Below are 17,057 nucleotides of genomic sequence, written 5' to 3' on the forward strand. Positions count from 1 at the left end.
AAAGTTGAAGAATTTGAAAAACTGAAGAATTTCAAAAACTGAGGAATTTCAAAAATGAAGATTTTCAACTTTGGTGGTGGCGTGACCCACCATATAAGAATGATGATTTCAGACACCACGTAAAATTGTCGTAGGGTTCTGAGAATCAAATTCTTCATTAATTTCTTCACACTTAGAGTGTCATTCTTCATTTATTGAAGAAAAACGTTTCTTCATGTGTTGCACATCTAAGTCATCAATTTTGCATAAGTGTCAGAATGTGTGTCCTTTTTCAAAGAACATTCGAAAATTCTAAGATATTTAGCTCACACCACAACTTGCTAAATCTCTTCTCATCCAAGGGCTTTGTGAAGATATCGGCTAGCTGTTCTTCAGTCTTCACGTGCTCGATGGAGATGTCGCCCTTCAACACATGATCACGAAGAAAATGATGACGAATCTGTATGTGCTTTGTCTCCGAGTGCTGAACTGGGTTGTGAGCAATCTTGATAGCACTCTCATTGTCACAGAGGAGAGGCACATTCTTCACGTTGATGCCGTAGTCCTTGAGGGTTTGCTTCATCCATAGCAGTTGAGCACAGCAAGAACCAGTAGCAATGTACTCAGCCTCTGCAGTAGACAGTGATACGCAGTTCTCTTTCTTCGAGGACCAACAGACGAAGGATCGTCCGAGGAAATGATAAGTACCAGATATTGACTTGCGGTCCACACGATCACCAGCATAGTCAGAGTCAGAATATCCAATGAGATCAAAAGTAGAGCCCTTGGGGTACCATAATCCTAGTGTTGGTGTGTGAGCTAGATATCAAAGAATATGCTTCACAGCCTTATGGTGTGATTCCTTCGGTGCAACTTGAAATCGGGCACACATGCAAACACTAAGCATTATATCTGGCCTAGATGCACATAAGTACAATAACGAGCCAATCATGGAGCGGTATACCTTGTGATCGAAGTCAATACCATTTTCATCAGTGCATAGATGGCCATTTGTGGGCATAGGAATTTTGACGCCTTTGCAGTCTTGCATGCCGAATTTCCTCAGAACTTCCTTGAGGTATTCCTCCTGAGATATGAATATACCATTATGCTGTTGACGAATTTGAAGACCTAAAAAGAATTTCAACTCTCCCATCATAGACATTTGATATTCTTTACTCATCATATAGGCAAATTCATCACTATAACATTGGTCAGTACAGCCAAAGATAATATCATCAACGTATATTTGGCACGCAAATAGTTCACCATCATAAGATTTAGTAAAGAGAGTAGGGTTAAGTGAACCGGGTGTGAAGCCATTCTTCATGAAGAATTCCTTCAAAGTGTCATATCACGCCTGAGGGGCCTGCTTGAGGCCATACAGGGCCTTGTTAAGTTTGAAGACTTTGTCAGGATTCTTTGGATCTTCAAAACCTGGGGGTTGAGCAACATATACTTCTTCCTCAAGCTTACCATTGAGGAATGCACTTTTCACATCCATTTGTTGTAAGATAATATTATGATGGTTAGCATAAGCAAGTAATATGCGAATAGCCTCAAGTCTAGCAACAGGTGCAAAATTTTCATCGAAATCAATTCCTTCAACCTGTGTGTAGCCTTGAGCTACAAGTCGTGCCTTATTTCTCACCACAAGGCCATTTTCATCATGCTTGTTGCGGTAGATCCACTTTGTGCCGATGATATTATGCTTGCGAGGATCTGGACGTTTGACCAGTTCCCAGACATTGTTGAGCTCGAACTGATGTAATTCTTCTTGCATGGCCTGAATCCACTCAGGCTCCAGAAATGCTTCATCTACCTTAGTGGGCTCTGTGATAGAGACAAAAGCATAGTGCCCATAAAAGTTAGATAAATGTGAAGCTTTTGAGCGTGTGAGAGGACCTGGCGCTCGAATGTCATCGATGATCTTTTCAACTTGCACTTATTTTGCAATGCGAGGATGAGCTGGTTGTCGTTGAGGAATTTGATCAGCATTTTCTTCAGCACCATTTTCTTCAGCATTTTCATCAGGTGCACCAGCTCGATTTTCTTCATGTTCTGGAATGAATTCTTCAATAGATTCTTTGGTAGGAATAACATCCTCAGTAGCCTTGAACTTGATAGAATCCTCAGGTTCTTGTTCATCTATCACAGAAGGTAGGTGCTCTCTTTGCGAGCCATTAGTTTCATCGAACCGCACATTTACAATTTCAACAACCTTGTGAAGAACGTTGTTGAAGACTCTGTAGGTGTGCGAGTCCTTTTCGTAACCAAGCATAAAACCTTCATGTGCTTTTGGTGCAAATTTAGCATTGTGATGAGGATCTCTAATCCAACATATAGCACCGAAGACTTTTAAGTAACTCATATTGGGTTTCTTGTCAGTGAGGAGTTCATAGGCAGTCTTCTTGAAGAATTTGTGAAGATATACCCGATTGATAATGTGGCACGCAGTATCAATTGCATCAATCCAAAAACGACGAGGCGTTTTGTATTCATCAAGCATAGTGCGAGCCATTTCAGCGAGGGTTCTGTTCTTGCGCTCCACGACGCCATTCTGCTGAGGAGTATAAGGAGCAGATAACTCATGTGTAATACCAAGTTCATCAAGATAGCCATCAAGACCGAAATTCTTGAACTCAGTCCCATTGTCAGTTCACATGTGCTTGATCTTCACACCAAAGTTGGTTGAAGCCCTCGAGGAAAATCGTTTGAAGATTTCCTGCACTTCATGTTTGTAAGTGACAATGTATACCCATGTGTAACGAGAATAGTCATCAACAATAACAAAGCCATATAGATATGCATCATTCGAAACAACAGAATAATGATTAGGACCAAAGAGATCCATGTGAAGCAATTCGAATGGACGAGTAGTGGTCATGATAGTCTTCGCTGGATGCTTGGCCTTGGTCATCTTTCCAGCTTCACAAGCTCCACATAAGTGATCCTTGAGGAATTTGACATTCTCAATGCCAATGACATGCTTCTTCTTCGCAAGCGTGTTTAGATTCCTCATGCCAGCATGACCAAGTCGTCGATGCCATAGCCAGCCTTCTGAAGCTTTTGCAAGTAAGCACATTGCTGGTTGTGGTCCTGTAGAGAAATCAACAATATACAAATCTCCTCTCCTAAAGCCTTCGAAGACTTTGGAATAGTCAGCTTCCATGATCACAACACGTCGATATCTTCCAAAGACAACAACCATATCGAGATCACAAAGCATTGAGACAGACATGAGGTTGTATCCTAAGGACTCGACAAGCATAACTTTGTCCATGTGTCAATCCTTTGAGATCACAACCTTACCTAGACCCAATACCTGACTTTTGCCTTTGTCAGCGAAGATGATATGCTTTAGATGTGATGGTGTTAAGGGAGCATCCATCAATATATTCTTGTCACCAGTCATGTGATTTGTACATCCACTATCGAGAACCCACTCGTTGACTTTGGGCTGATCATTCTTGGCACCTTTTGCCATGAAGCAATAGGTGGGAGCGTAGTCATCATTGTCTTCGTCAGCCTTGTTGGTGCGGTCAATTTCTTCAGAGTTGAAGATAGACTTGCTGATGAAAGCAGTAGCGAGAGCCAGACTCGCCACACCAGACTCTGACTCCTCAGATGCCTCCTCTTCTTCATGTTCCTCAGATTTAGGTTCAGAGTCCATTTCCTTTCCAATGAATGCCCGAGCCTTCTTGGAGCTGCTCTACTTGTGAGATGAAGACTTCGAGGATTTTGATGATGAAGATTTTGAAGATTTCTTCTTCTTCTTAGCGTTATCAGAACTATAATCCTTGTATTTCTTCTTCTTTAATTCCTTTTCCCATTAAGGACAATCCTGAATATAGTGACCAGGTTTCTTGCATTTGTGGCAAAGTCTTCTCTTATAGTCACTTGATGAGGAATCACTGCTTCTTGAGGATTTTCCAAAGCGACCACGTCTTGAGAACTTCTGGAACTTCTTCACGAGCAGTGCTAGCTCCTGGCTCAATTCTTCAGGATCACCAAGGCTACTACCAGAGTCTTCACATTCAGATTCAGGCACAGCTTTGGCCTTCAGGGCATGTGGTTTGCCATAGCTTGAACCATAGAGATCTCTCTTTTCAGCAAGCTGGAACTCATGAGTATTTAGCCTCTCGAGAATATCAGCGGGATCAAGTGACTTGTAATCAGATCGCTCTTGAACCATCAGTGCCAGAGTATCAAATGAGGAATCTAGCGATCTCAGCAATTTCTTCACCACCTCATGGTCGGTGATGTTAGTGGCGCCAAGAGCTTGAAGCTCATTTGAGATGTCAGTGAGGCGATCGAAGGTTTGCTGAACATTTTCATTGTCGAGTGTTTTGAAGCGGTTGAAGAGATTGCGAAGAACGTCAACATGAGAGTCATGTTGAGTTGAGACTCCTTCGTTTACTTTGGAGAGCCTATCCCAGATAAGCTTAGCAGTTTCCAAAGCACTCACTCTACCATACTGTCCTTTACTCAGATGGCCACATATGATATTCTTGACTTGAGAATCGAGTTGCTTGAATCTCTTCACATCAGCAGCATTCAGAGAAGGTGTGACTGAGGGAACACCATTTTCCACAATGTACCAGAGATCGTTATCAATTTCTTCAAGATGCATTCGCATCTTATTCTTCCAGTAGGGGTAGTCCGTGCCATCAAAGGTAGGACACCCAGCGGAGACCTTGATCATACCTGCAGTCGACATAACTAGAACTCCAGGTGGTTAAACCAAAATCACACAGAACAAGGGAGTATCTTGCTCTGATACGAATTGAAAGTGCGTTATATCGACTAGAGGGGGGGTGAATAGGCGATTTTTATGAATTCTTCACTAAGGAATTTGCCGGTGAGGAAATTCCTTATCGAAGAACTACTAGCAGCGGAATAAGTACTCAGAAATAAGCATAACAGGATACAGACTTAGTCATCATGATGAAATGAAGACAAGCACAGAGTACAGAAAGCGTAAACACAGGATAACACAAGATGAAGACAAACAGACTGAAGAATTGAACTGAGGAAATTGAGAAAGTCTTCAGTCAAAGTCTTCAAACACAGATATGAATAATCACTCAACACAGTAATGAGGAAATGAAAGAGTTGAGGAAATAGAACTAGTAAGGTTGATGAAGACAATGATTTGTTAGACCAGTTCCAACAGCTGTCTCAGTTGTACGTCTGGTTGGAGCGGCTGAGTATTTAAACTTGAGGACACGCAGTCCCGGACACCCAGTCGCTGAGCACGCAGCTCAGGACACCAAGTCCTCACCGTATTCTTCTTGAACTAAGATCACACAGATCTCGTCCAGTCACTCGTGGTAAGTCTTCAGGCGACTTCCAAACCTTCACAGACTCGGTCACTCGGCGATCCACAATTCCTCTTGGATGCTCTAGACCATGACGCTTAACCGTCTGGAAGAAGCACAGTCTTCAAAGGTAACAAGCGTCGGATCCACGCAGGATCAATCTCTTCAGTGATGCTCAATCACTTTGGGTTTGTAGGTGTTTGGGTTTTTCCTCACTCGATGATTTTCGTTCAAAGTCCTCAGAGGATGGGTTGCTCTCAAATGACAAGTGTCAGTTTCTCTCGGAGCAGCCAACCAGCTAGTGGTTGTAGGGGGCGGCTATTTATAGCCTAGGGAGCAGCCCGACATGATAAGACATAAATGCCCTTGTCTGATATGACCGTTAGGTGGATAAGATATTTTGGGACAGCTGGCGCGTAGCACATCAACGGTCGGAAATTTGACTATCAAATTCCTCAGGGCTATCATGTTCCTCACTGTGTAGGCAATCCACACTGGTGAATTCCTAACTCCTCAGTCAGAACAAATTCCTCAGTGACTAGAAGAACTTCGTCTCTGTTACTGAAGAAAGTGACTGAACTGTATGAGATTTCCAAAGCCTTCACTCGAAGGGTTTGGTAGGTTTAGGATTTTGAGTTGAGCATCACTTGAAATTTTTTCCTTAGTATTTCCTCGACCCCCTTTAACAGTACGGTGTTTCCTATGACTCAAGAAAGAGAAAAACAAAACTATAAAAACGAAAGTCTTCAAGCTTCATATTCCTCGTATGAATATCAAGTCTTCACCGACACACCAATTTCTTCACTTTCAAAGTCTTCACGAAAGTCTTCAGGAATACGAAAATCTTCAGTTGAAGATATTCATTTTTAGGGGTCGACTTTCTCTGTAAATATCAAACTCCTCATTGACTTATAGACCTGTGTACACTCACAAACACATTAGTCCCTTAACCTATAAGTCTTCAATACACCAAAATCACTAAGGGGCACTAGATGCACTTACAACACGAAACGACGGATAAAATTACATGTAAATAGTACCACCTTGGATAGCGAAAATAATATAGGTTAAAAAACTGCGTAAATTCATGGGAAAAAGTGTATTGTGCGCATTTCGGCTAGTTCATTTGCTACATCGAACATTTGTTGAAGTTTGTTGTTGTGTCTTGCATGCATGCACACATGGGCGCCACAGCTTCCTAGGCCACTTTGTAAATATCCTAGCTCACTGTATCATGCAGCCTGCAAAGCACTTCTCATCTTGCATGTAGGATCCCGTATAATTAGCTCACACCAAACAATCTTGTTAAACTAATTTAAATTGGTGGAAATCATTTGATTTGATCCATGTGGGACTATTCAACATGAAATATCCATAAATATTAATACTATGGGGTGGGCTCTATTTTTTGTACATCGATGGTTTATGTGGGCGCGTTGGTGCAACCGGCCCAACAGCTGAAGGGCTGGCCTAGGCCCAGTATAGTTAATTACACGTGCGAGAGCTTATAGAAATATTTGACAACTCGACTCTGGTCACGACAATTAGCTATCACAGTTGGTCATTGCATTGCGCCTTCGATGCAAGAAAGAGGTCTCCGGTTCAAACCCCGGACGCACAAATTTTTTTAGCCTTCTTATTTCGATGAAAAAATGAACGTGATCTCGTAAAAAAACTAGATAGATTAGTACCACCTTGCATATATAGAGAAAAAATATGGACGTGTTGAAGAAAAAAACTGAAAGCGTAAATTCATGGGAAGAAACGTATTGTGACGGTGAACCCGACGGATTCAATCCGTCCGTTATTATTAGGAAAATATTACACCTCTGTGATACTCGGGAGGTTAGCTTCAAGGCTAAATTTGCATTGGAACCTTACGGGAGATATCATGTTTTAATGTTGCACTATTTTTTGCCCCTGCAGAGAATATCTCTTAGCCTTAGATTGCTGGGCAATGCAGAACAAGGTTGCCGTGTACAGTAACGGATTTATATTTGGCGCACAACCATTGACTAACAATGTTCATTTGTAATATTATTTTGTCACATATTCTGATGCTTGTGAAATTCTTATGATTTTATATATGTTCTTTTATTCTCTTACCTGCAAAAAAAGCTATATAATTCTTGTACTTGTTCTTATTATTGTGAAACCATTTGATGTTTAGGGGAACACTCGTATTCCTGTAGGGGCGTTGGGTCCAGTATGAAATGATGCTTCAAATATTCTCAAAAGATTCACGAATGTAGTGCACAACGCCTGCAGGTCTACAAGATGGCGACCAAGTGCACGCTAGGAAATGGAGAGGTGGTACTGCTTTGGACAGATTGGTGGTTGTGTAAAGAGCGAATCCAAGACCTCCTGCCAAACTTATTCGCGGCAGTTAAGAATAGAGCATGGGAGAGAACGGTGAAACAAGCCATTGTTGACGGATGGTGGCAAGTGTCGCATAGCAGGTGCCCTCAAGCACTAAGCGAGTTCTTGCAGCTCGTGGACAGAACCTAACACATTGAGCTCCTGGATGGCATACCACATTACAATTGTTCTCCTAGCAAAAGAGCCCGTACGTTGCAACGGAAGAAAAAAAATATAACGCACGCTCTTAACCCAGCAACCATACCATAATAGGCCCATCTCCTTTATTTTAGCGAGGCATCATATTTTTGTTGCCGCTTATTTTCCTTCTCACCCTCGCCGGTGGTGGCCTCAGTGTTCGCACAAACCAAAACATGTTTGAATGTGGTTAATCCTAAGGCGTCTCTCTCTCCCTCTCTCCTCTCTCTCCCTCTCCCTCTCTCACGATGAAAAATCTGTTGTTTTTTCTAGTGATGTTTTTTAGAGGTATGCATGTGTAGTAATCGATGTTTTTTCCCTATATGGTTATAGTTGGTGTTTATTTGCAATCTGGATCACCTCCGACACGAAAGAAAAACAGATCGTGCTATAGATTATAAGTTTGCTTCCAAAACAATATTTAAAAAATATTTAACAGATAAAATTAACATCATATTCAGATTCCATACATTTTTCTAATAAAGTTTCATATATAACATGTTAAAATCAGAGTTACCGTTTAAAAGATACGGACGATTTAGAAAATCATTTGTTTGACTTAAATTTCTTCCAAAATAATACATAAAATACTTAACATGTAAAAATAATCTCATATTCATATTCTACATATTTTTGTAATCAAATTTCATATATAACATGTTCAAATCGGAGTTACGGTTTAAAAGATACGGATAATATGATTCCTGAGTTTTAACTTAGATGTCTATTACATGAAATCTCCGCAAGCTATATATATGCTACCAACTGTAGAAAACAAGTGCTTATTACGATTTGAAAATTTTAGTCCAGCCATTCGTCTATAAGAAATTTTTAAAGACCATCAGACAGCACACTTGCACGGCTGTACATGGCATCAAGTTTCTGCTTTACCTCTAGGAACTTCAGCATCCATGATGCAAAAATAGCAAGTAAAGCTACATATATGCTATCTTGATTTAAACAACATGTGTGACTTCCCTAATCTTATTTTCTCAGAAAACCAGTGTTCTTTTTAGTTCCATGTAAAAAATAATATGCCATAAGAAATTAATCAACTGATCATTTGCCAAGAAGTAACTGAGAGCAGCTTCTTGCATGTAAGGACATGGGTTACCATGTTTAGAGCAAGAAACACTTGAAGCAAGCATTCAGATATGCTTCTTCCATAAACTTCACAATCATCTGAAAATGCGAGTACTATACATGTGTGCACACCCAAAACATCATGCTTCCGTTTCTTCCACTGCTCTTTCAAGTTTCATTGATCCTACACAATCAACCATTCTTTCAAGTTTCATTGATCCTATACAACAAATAAAAGCATGAAGAGAAACTAAAAATGGAGCATAAAGAGAAACTAAAAATGGGGAGATCAAAGGAGAAGCAGTTAGGAAAAGAAGAGGGCTGGGAGGGGAGGAAAAAGAGAGGAGGAGGGCTCACTGGAGGACGAGCAGGGCGGCAATGAGGGGTGCACACCGACACAGGAAGAGGAAAAGTCTTCTCTCGCTGGATGTCGTGCGCTCCCCGTGCGGCATGACCCTCGCTCGTGCCCCTCCTTGACCCTGCATCGACCCCCTTCGCTCTGCTCTGGCGGCGGCAAGACCAGCCCACGTGCCGCTGTGCTCCGCAGGCGACTGCGACCGCTGCCCCTATGCTCACTGCTGCTACCGACGGCAAGGAGAAACCTGTACAAATATACATCTTGCTTTAGAAAAATCAACAAGAGATGAATATAGAAGACCAAAATCTGCAAACAGTGCAAGAACATGGATGTACAAATCTCTGTTTTTAAGGCGTCCGTAAGGCGTCGCCGTCGCTTAGGCGACGCCTAGGCGTCGGGGCGCCCTCCAGGCTCAGGGCGTCGGCCTTGCCTTAGACAGTCGTGTAAGGCGTCCGCCTTAGGCTGTAAGGCGTCTGAAGCGTCCGCCTTAGCGCCGCCTTGCACGCCTCAGACCAAATCGGACGCCTTAGCTTGTCAGGCAGGGAAACAGAGATTGCAGGCGGGAAAACTGACCTGGGCGGGAACACAGGCGCGGGAAACATTGGTTCAGGTGCGACCAGTTATGAGAAGGGGAAAGAGAGAGTGAATCGACGCGAGAGGTCTCTCCTGTCTCCTCTCTGGACCATTGACGGAGGCTTCCTCAGATCTGCGGCAGCCGCCAGCCTCCTCCCTCCGGCCACAGTTCCTCCCCCTCCTCTCTGGCTGCAGCTCCTCCCCATCCTCCTCTGGCGCAACCCTCTTCCAGCAGATCAGCACCACATCAAGGTATGAATTCAGCCCTCTCTTCTCCCCCCTTTCCCCCTCTCCTCTTTCTTCCATCCAGCAGTGTAGCTTGCCATGCTTGCCTGCTCTGTTATGCACAGCTCCTCTACTAACTGTTAGGTGCTGCCTCTCTTATGCACAGCAGTGTAGCTAGATGTGCTTGCCCGCTCCTCATCTGCATCTGTTTCTTCCCAGATCTGCTTCTCCACCCACAAGGCAGCAGCCCCACCACTGCTTCTCTCCTTCCCCATGCTTGATCTGGCTGCTCTAGTGATTTGGCTCTTCTCTCTTTTTCTTTGACAGTAGCCAGGTGTACCTGCTCTGATGGATCTAGCCAATGATCCTAGGAGAAGAGCTACATCAGATGATCCAGCCTGGAAGTATGGGTTCTGGCCAGATTTAGAGAGGAAAGATTTACTCCAGTGTACATTGTGTGGCAAGATAGTCCATGGTGGAGTGAGAAGGCTAAAGCAGCACTTTTCTGGGGGTTCCAGTGATGCGGATAAGTGTCCCGAGGCATCCATGGAGATTAGGATAGAGATGCACAATTCCTTAAACACTAGAAAGTTTAAAGCTATGGAGCGATATATTGATGAGGAGGATGAAGCTGAACTTCAAAGGCGCCGTTCTGTCATATACACAAGATGATTTGAGGCCTATGCTTTGGTAACAGTTTATATGTTAATGTTAGTTGTTAAATCTCCTAATTGGTGGCCATCTATTATATATGTATGTACAATTTATTAAGTTAATGCTAGTTGTTAAATCTCCTAATTGGCTGCCATATATTATATATGCACGTGTCTAAGGCGTCGCCTCGCCTTACGCTTTAGCGCTTAGGCGGTGAGGCGCCCCCCCAGCGCCTCGCCTCGCCTTACCGCCTTAAAAACATAGGTACAAATTAAGGATGCAATCTCACATTCCTCAAGCAATTCATTTACATGGTCTATAAAATCACAGCGTCTTACTAAAATACAATCAGATAGAGCAGCTCAGATGCATCATTTTGTGATTGCATCATCATTTTAAATGATTGGATGCATCCTAACCAAATTGACTTCCTACTTCAACCATTCGACCTACTGCTGCCGCCATTTTCTGAAACTAATCGAGGGAAATGGCTGCATAGAGCTAAAATTCCCAAATAATCACATAGACAAAGAAAATATATGCCTTAGGAGAGGAGGCCGCAGAAGATGGGGCATACCCTCATTGCCTTAGAAGAAGAAAAAAGAAGGAAAGGCAATGTGAACAAGCCACATGGCATACCTCACCGACAAATACAGAGCCGAGGGGAGGAGGCCGCATGGAGAAAGAGACAATATTTGGTCAAGACCTCCGCATAGCTCTCCAAGCTGCGTCCGTGGCCTTAACTGTCGCCCCCGCCACCCGTCCAGCCTGCTGCACCATGCGCTGTGAAGGAGACAAGGCGATGGCCAGAGAGACGACCTCTGCCACTCACACGTTGTCGCCTTCTTCCTCGGCCATCCCTCCTGGCTTCCAGCCCCCGTCGTCGACCCCATGCTCCATGACTTATACTCTGTGGATGTGGGGAGAAGTAGAATAGGAAGGACCTAGGAGTGGATCAAGCCCCGGCGAAGGCCAACGCCGATCCGTGGCCCTCTCCCGCCCGCAGCAGGACCTCCATCTCCTCTTTCCTCTCTCTTTCTCCCTCATATCCTTCCTTCTCTCTCTCCCTCTCATCTTCTATCTCCTGGACAGATCCATGGGTCACCCTTTGCCTGCCGGTCGCCATCGCCGCCGGAGAAGCTCGCCCGAAATGGATGAAATGCGGAAGGAGAGGGGAGGGGAGGGGAGGGGAGGGACGGGAGGGTAAGGGGGCGACCGATGTGCAGGATGGAAGAGGAGGAAATGAGCGTGGAGTCGGGTTAGGAGGAGCGAGGGGTGTGGCGGCTGTCGACAGGGGGCTAGGGTTCTTGCGGGGGAGAGGATTGGGCGCACGAGTGCCGGCGGAGTGGGTTGTGCACCATGCCCCATGGTGTGCGGCGCGCGGGAGGGAGGGGATTGGGTGAACAATTTACACATGAGGCGCCTCACCCAGCCAATATAGGCTTGCGACGAGCCCACAGGTCATTGGACAACGAACAAAACCATACGATAGAAACGAAATTCATCAGCAGTGAAGATCAGACGGTCAAGATAGCTCAGTTGACCAGACCTGGCCCGATCGGACGGCCAAAGAAGCCCAATCCGGGGGAGCTCCCTGAAGGTGAGTTGGCTAGCCTCATTTTTGTTTTAAATTACACGTGCGAGAGCTTATAGAAATATTTGACAACTCGACTCCAGTCACAACAATTAGCTGTCACAGTTGGTCATTGCATTGCGCCTTCGATGCAAGAAAGAGGTCTCCGGTTCGAATCCCGGACGCACAATTTTTTTTAGCCTTCTTATTTTGACGAAAAAATGAACGTGATCTGGCAAAAAGGTATAAATAGATTAGTACCACCTTGCATATATAGAGAAAAAATATGGACGTGTTGAAAAAAAAACTGAAAGCGTAAATTCATGGGAAGAAGCGTATTGTGAATCCGTGCTTTATTATTAGGGAAAGATTACGTCTCCGTGATACTCAGGAGGTTAGCTTCAAGGCTAAATTTGCATTGGAACCTTATGAGAGATATCATGTTTTAATATTGCACTATTTTTTGCCCCTGCAGAGAATATCTCTTAACTTTAGATTGCTGGGCAATGCAGAACAAGGTTGCCGTGTACAGTAACGGATTTATATTTGGCGCACACCCATTGACTAACAATGTTCATTTGTAATATTATTTTATCACATATTCTGATGCTTGTCAAATTCTTATGATTTTATATATGTTCTTTTATTCTCTTACGTGCAAAAAAGCTATATAATTCTTGTACTTGTTCTTATTATTGTGAAACCATTCGATGTTTGGCGGAACACTCGTATTCCTGTAGGGGCGTTGGGTCCAGTATGAAATGATGCTTCAAAAATTCTCAAAAGATTCACGGATGTAGTGCACAACGCCTGCGGGTCTACAAGGTGGCGACCAAGTGCACGCTAGGAAATGGAGAGGTGGCACTGTTTTGGACAGATTGGTGGTTGTGGAAAGAGCGAATCCAAGACCTCCTGCCAAACTTATTCGCGGCAGTTAAGAATAGAGCATGGGAGAGGACGGCGAAACAAGCCATTGTTGATGGATGGTGGCAAGTGTCGCCTAGCAGGTGCCCTCAAGCACTAGGCAAGTTCTTGTAGCTCGTGGACAGAACCTAACACATTGAGCTCCTGGATGGTATTGAAGACAAGCTAGTCTGGGCTTGGGAGATAAACAGATGCTTCCCGGCATGATTGGCTTACCGGGTGTTCGGGCGTTCTTTGCTGGGAGAGAGAGGAGGCCAATGGAGACACACGAATCTGGCGGTCGAGGGCGCCGGCGACCTGCAAGTTGTTTGCATTGCTGGCGGCTAGGAAGAGGTGTTGGATGGCATACAAGCTTGTGCGACGATAGCTATCATACCCTTCGGCTTGTCCATTCGGTGATCAAGCATCGGAAACAATCAACCACATCCTGCATGGCTGTGTCTAAGCTATGCAAGTGTAGCTCACCATCCTCGACCACTGGGACAAACCAACATGGCTACCAAAGTGTGGATGCCAGTATGATGGAATGGGGGACCTCCATAAATCCACAACCAAAGCTCAATTTGGAGACATGAACCTTGATTGCGCTGGTTGCGTGGATGTTGAGGAAGCACATGAATGATGTTGTGTTCAATGGAGTGACTCCTTCCACGAGTGAACTTTTCAAGAAGATCGATTTAGAAGGGCAAGACTGGTGGATGACCAAACTGTTGCGCAAGGCGGGAGTGCAAGGCGGGATCGCTTCCGATTAGAGTAGATGAGTGGGCTAGTAGTGAGTCATTCGCATGTCAAACATTGGCTAAGCTAGACATGGCTAAGTTGTAAAACTATCTGCCTTTCTAGGCATTTTCTGTATATGATCTCGAACCTTTGACGTATCCTTGAAAAAGTGCACAATGCCTAATTGTCCATCTCATGGAGACAGAAAAGACAAGCAACTAGTCATGAATAGAGCACCCACTTGCCATCTGTAGAAATTATCATGACATTTTAGGTCCTGATTGGGAGCCATGTAATTTGATGCTCAATCCGTTCACAAACACACTCCAGGAATGCCTAGCATTTGCGAGCGTAAAAAGTCCAGCAATGGCGGGTTAGGCTCCCAGAGGCACTCGCCACTGACCTTCCACCACTACTATAATGGCATCAGTGACGTTCACGCATCCGCCAATGGTAGTCTTTGCAGTGGCGGGCAAGCTACGTTGCCCGCCACTGCTTATATTGTTAGTTGTGTCGGGCATTCTAGGGCACCCGCCACAACTACTTGTTCAACTGCCAGCCCTGCCAATTTCCAACAAACAATATCCAATACACATTACAACATACAAATAACATAAGTGATCATACACCTTACATTTAACATAACAATAATCTAAACTTCATACAAATAGATGTACGCATTAGAGTACAACAACTCACATCGCATCGTTAGTACACATACATATAAGAATTCATGATGACAACAACATCATAATGACAATGAACTAGATAAAGATAATCAAATTCTTTACTCGTCTACTTGTCCACACGATCTTGCATACTTTATATTTGATTTTCTCTTTGCGGACGTAGTTGGCATAATGATCATCAACTTCTTTTTTTAGTCTTATGTATCCTTTTACAGCTGTTCTTGCAACCGTCCACTTGTTCCTTACATATCTCCCATGAATCGTAAACTCTTGGATTCCTCCCGGTGTACACCACATACCAGTTCCACTTCCTCTACGAAGATAAATAAACAACTTAACAAGTCAGTTTCATACTTATCCAATCACATAGAGCAAAGTCTAGGTCACAATCTTCATAGCATCATAGGCGATACCAATGACCAAGTTGCAGTTCACTAGTAGTTCGGAAGCAAAAGTTTAGCTCCATCATAGCAACTTAAAAATTAAGTTCACACGCATCAATCATATAGACACATGAAGGCAGTGCACTAGTTGTTCAGAAGTAAAACTTCAGCTCCATCATGAGCTATCCTCGCCTTCCATTATCTTCGTGATCTCGGCTTGGGTGGTCCTTCCAGCTTCGACGGCTGCTCGCACGCTCTCGGTGGCTGCTTGCGCCCTCTCAACGGCTGCTCTAGCACTCTCAGCGAATGCTCTAGCGCTCTTAAAATATGCCTGAGCGCTCTCGATGGCTGCTCGAGCACTCTCGACATAGGCGAGCACGATCTCCGTGTACTGATCCACCCCCATGACGATGTCTACGGCAGTAGGAATTCCATCTATGGGTGTAGGAGCCCTAATGAGGCGTCTCGGCTTCTCCATCTAAATCGCATTAAACAAGTTGACATTTAGATAAAATATTTACGTGTCTTCATAAGTAGCTCGTCCATAAAAAAGTAACAAATTTACATAAAAAACGGCATGACCTTTGATAGAAATTGGACATATTAAGTACCAAAAAATAAGCAACTTAAACTTAAACCACGCTTCGCAAACACATTGGCACTCACTATGAATACCTACAGCATGAAAATGATATTGTACTATTTGTTCATCCATATGTAGTACATTTTGTCTAGCACACACATTTAAATTTAAGAAATCTACTTACTGGAGATTCAATGGTACATCACACAACAAACTTTAACTATACTAATAAAATGTTGTACTATATGTTCATCCATATGTAGTACATTTTGTCTAGCACTTGCATTCAAATTTAAGACATCTACTTACGAAGATTCAATGTTACATCATGCAACAAATTTTAATTACACTAATAAAATGTTGCAGATCTACAAATACAATAATGAGAACAACTAAAATCACCATTAACAGAGAGAAGGGAGGTGTGCTTACCTGGCCAAAGTCGGACGACAGGCTGGACGAGGCCGAGGTCGATGGCGGAGGCATCGGCGGGCGACGAGTTCGACGAAGACGAGGACGATGTTGGATGCGGAGGAAGGAGTGGGCGGTGGTCACAAGGAAGTAGTTCGAGGTAGCGTTGCTCGGCGATGCCGATGAACTTCGAGGCGGGGATGGACGACGTGGGCAACAAGGAAGATTAGGTCCTCGACACCGTTCGACCTCGTCGGGTGGTGCCGAACGACGCCATGACACCGGCAACGGCAAGACAGAGTGGAGAAAGAGATGCTTGCGTTTGGAATGACTAACTGGCTGCGGGTGGGGGGTGCGATGGATAAGGTCATGTATTATCACGCCCAATATGCGATCCTATCCGAGAGAAACTCGAAGGTTCCACCAAGGATAGAGCTGCATATTGGAGACGCTTTTGCAAGGTGGATATCATTACATCATACCTACCATTATATAATAGCTGGGGATACATACAAAGGCATATAAATGCCACAAGAATACATCAATACATGTCAAACATCAAACTGAAGAGAGGCATCCGACTACGGATGAAAACAAACGAAAGAGGCAAACGACATCCACCCTGCTAGCCTAGGCTGCCGACCAGGAACCTATCCCTCAAACGAAGAAGAAGCAGGAGATGAACTCCAAAACAAGTAAACATCGCTCTCACATCATGATCATCGCATTACCTGAACCTGCAACTGTTGTTGTAGTAATCTGTGAGCCACAAGGACTCAGCAATCTGTGACGCCCGGATAATTAAGCTACAGTAATTCTCTGCTAATGATGCCACGTCACTTCGATTTCTATCGCTAATCTCGAGTTAGTTCGAAACCGATTCAAACTCAAATTCAAAATCAGGCAAACAATAAAAGTTTTCAAAAAAAAACTAAAACTAAAATGTTCTAGGGGTGACAAATGTTGCATAGTTAATTATGGTGGAGAAACCAAACTTTGATAAAATGTTTAAAGGCTCTAAAACA

General features: G+C 43.8%; 1 protein-coding gene across 1 annotated transcript; it reads right to left on the minus strand.

Moving 5' to 3' along the window:
- Nucleotides 1–8,566: 8,566 nt before the first annotated feature.
- Nucleotides 8,567–12,086, minus strand: LOC119296098. Its single transcript, XM_037574498.1, has 3 exons — nt 11,389–12,086; nt 9,297–9,541; nt 8,567–9,123 (listed from the first exon to the last, which is right to left on the minus strand). The coding sequence occupies exons 1-3, from the start codon at nt 11,640–11,642 to the stop codon at nt 9,080–9,082; spliced, it is 543 nt and encodes a 180-aa protein (XP_037430395.1). The 5' UTR covers nt 11,643–12,086; the 3' UTR covers nt 8,567–9,079.
- Between the last annotated feature and the right edge of the window lie 4,971 nt (nt 12,087–17,057).

This window comes from Triticum dicoccoides, chromosome 4B, assembly GCF_002162155.2.
Source record: "Triticum dicoccoides isolate Atlit2015 ecotype Zavitan chromosome 4B, WEW_v2.0, whole genome shotgun sequence".
NCBI lineage: Eukaryota > Viridiplantae > Streptophyta > Magnoliopsida > Poales > Poaceae > Triticum > Triticum dicoccoides.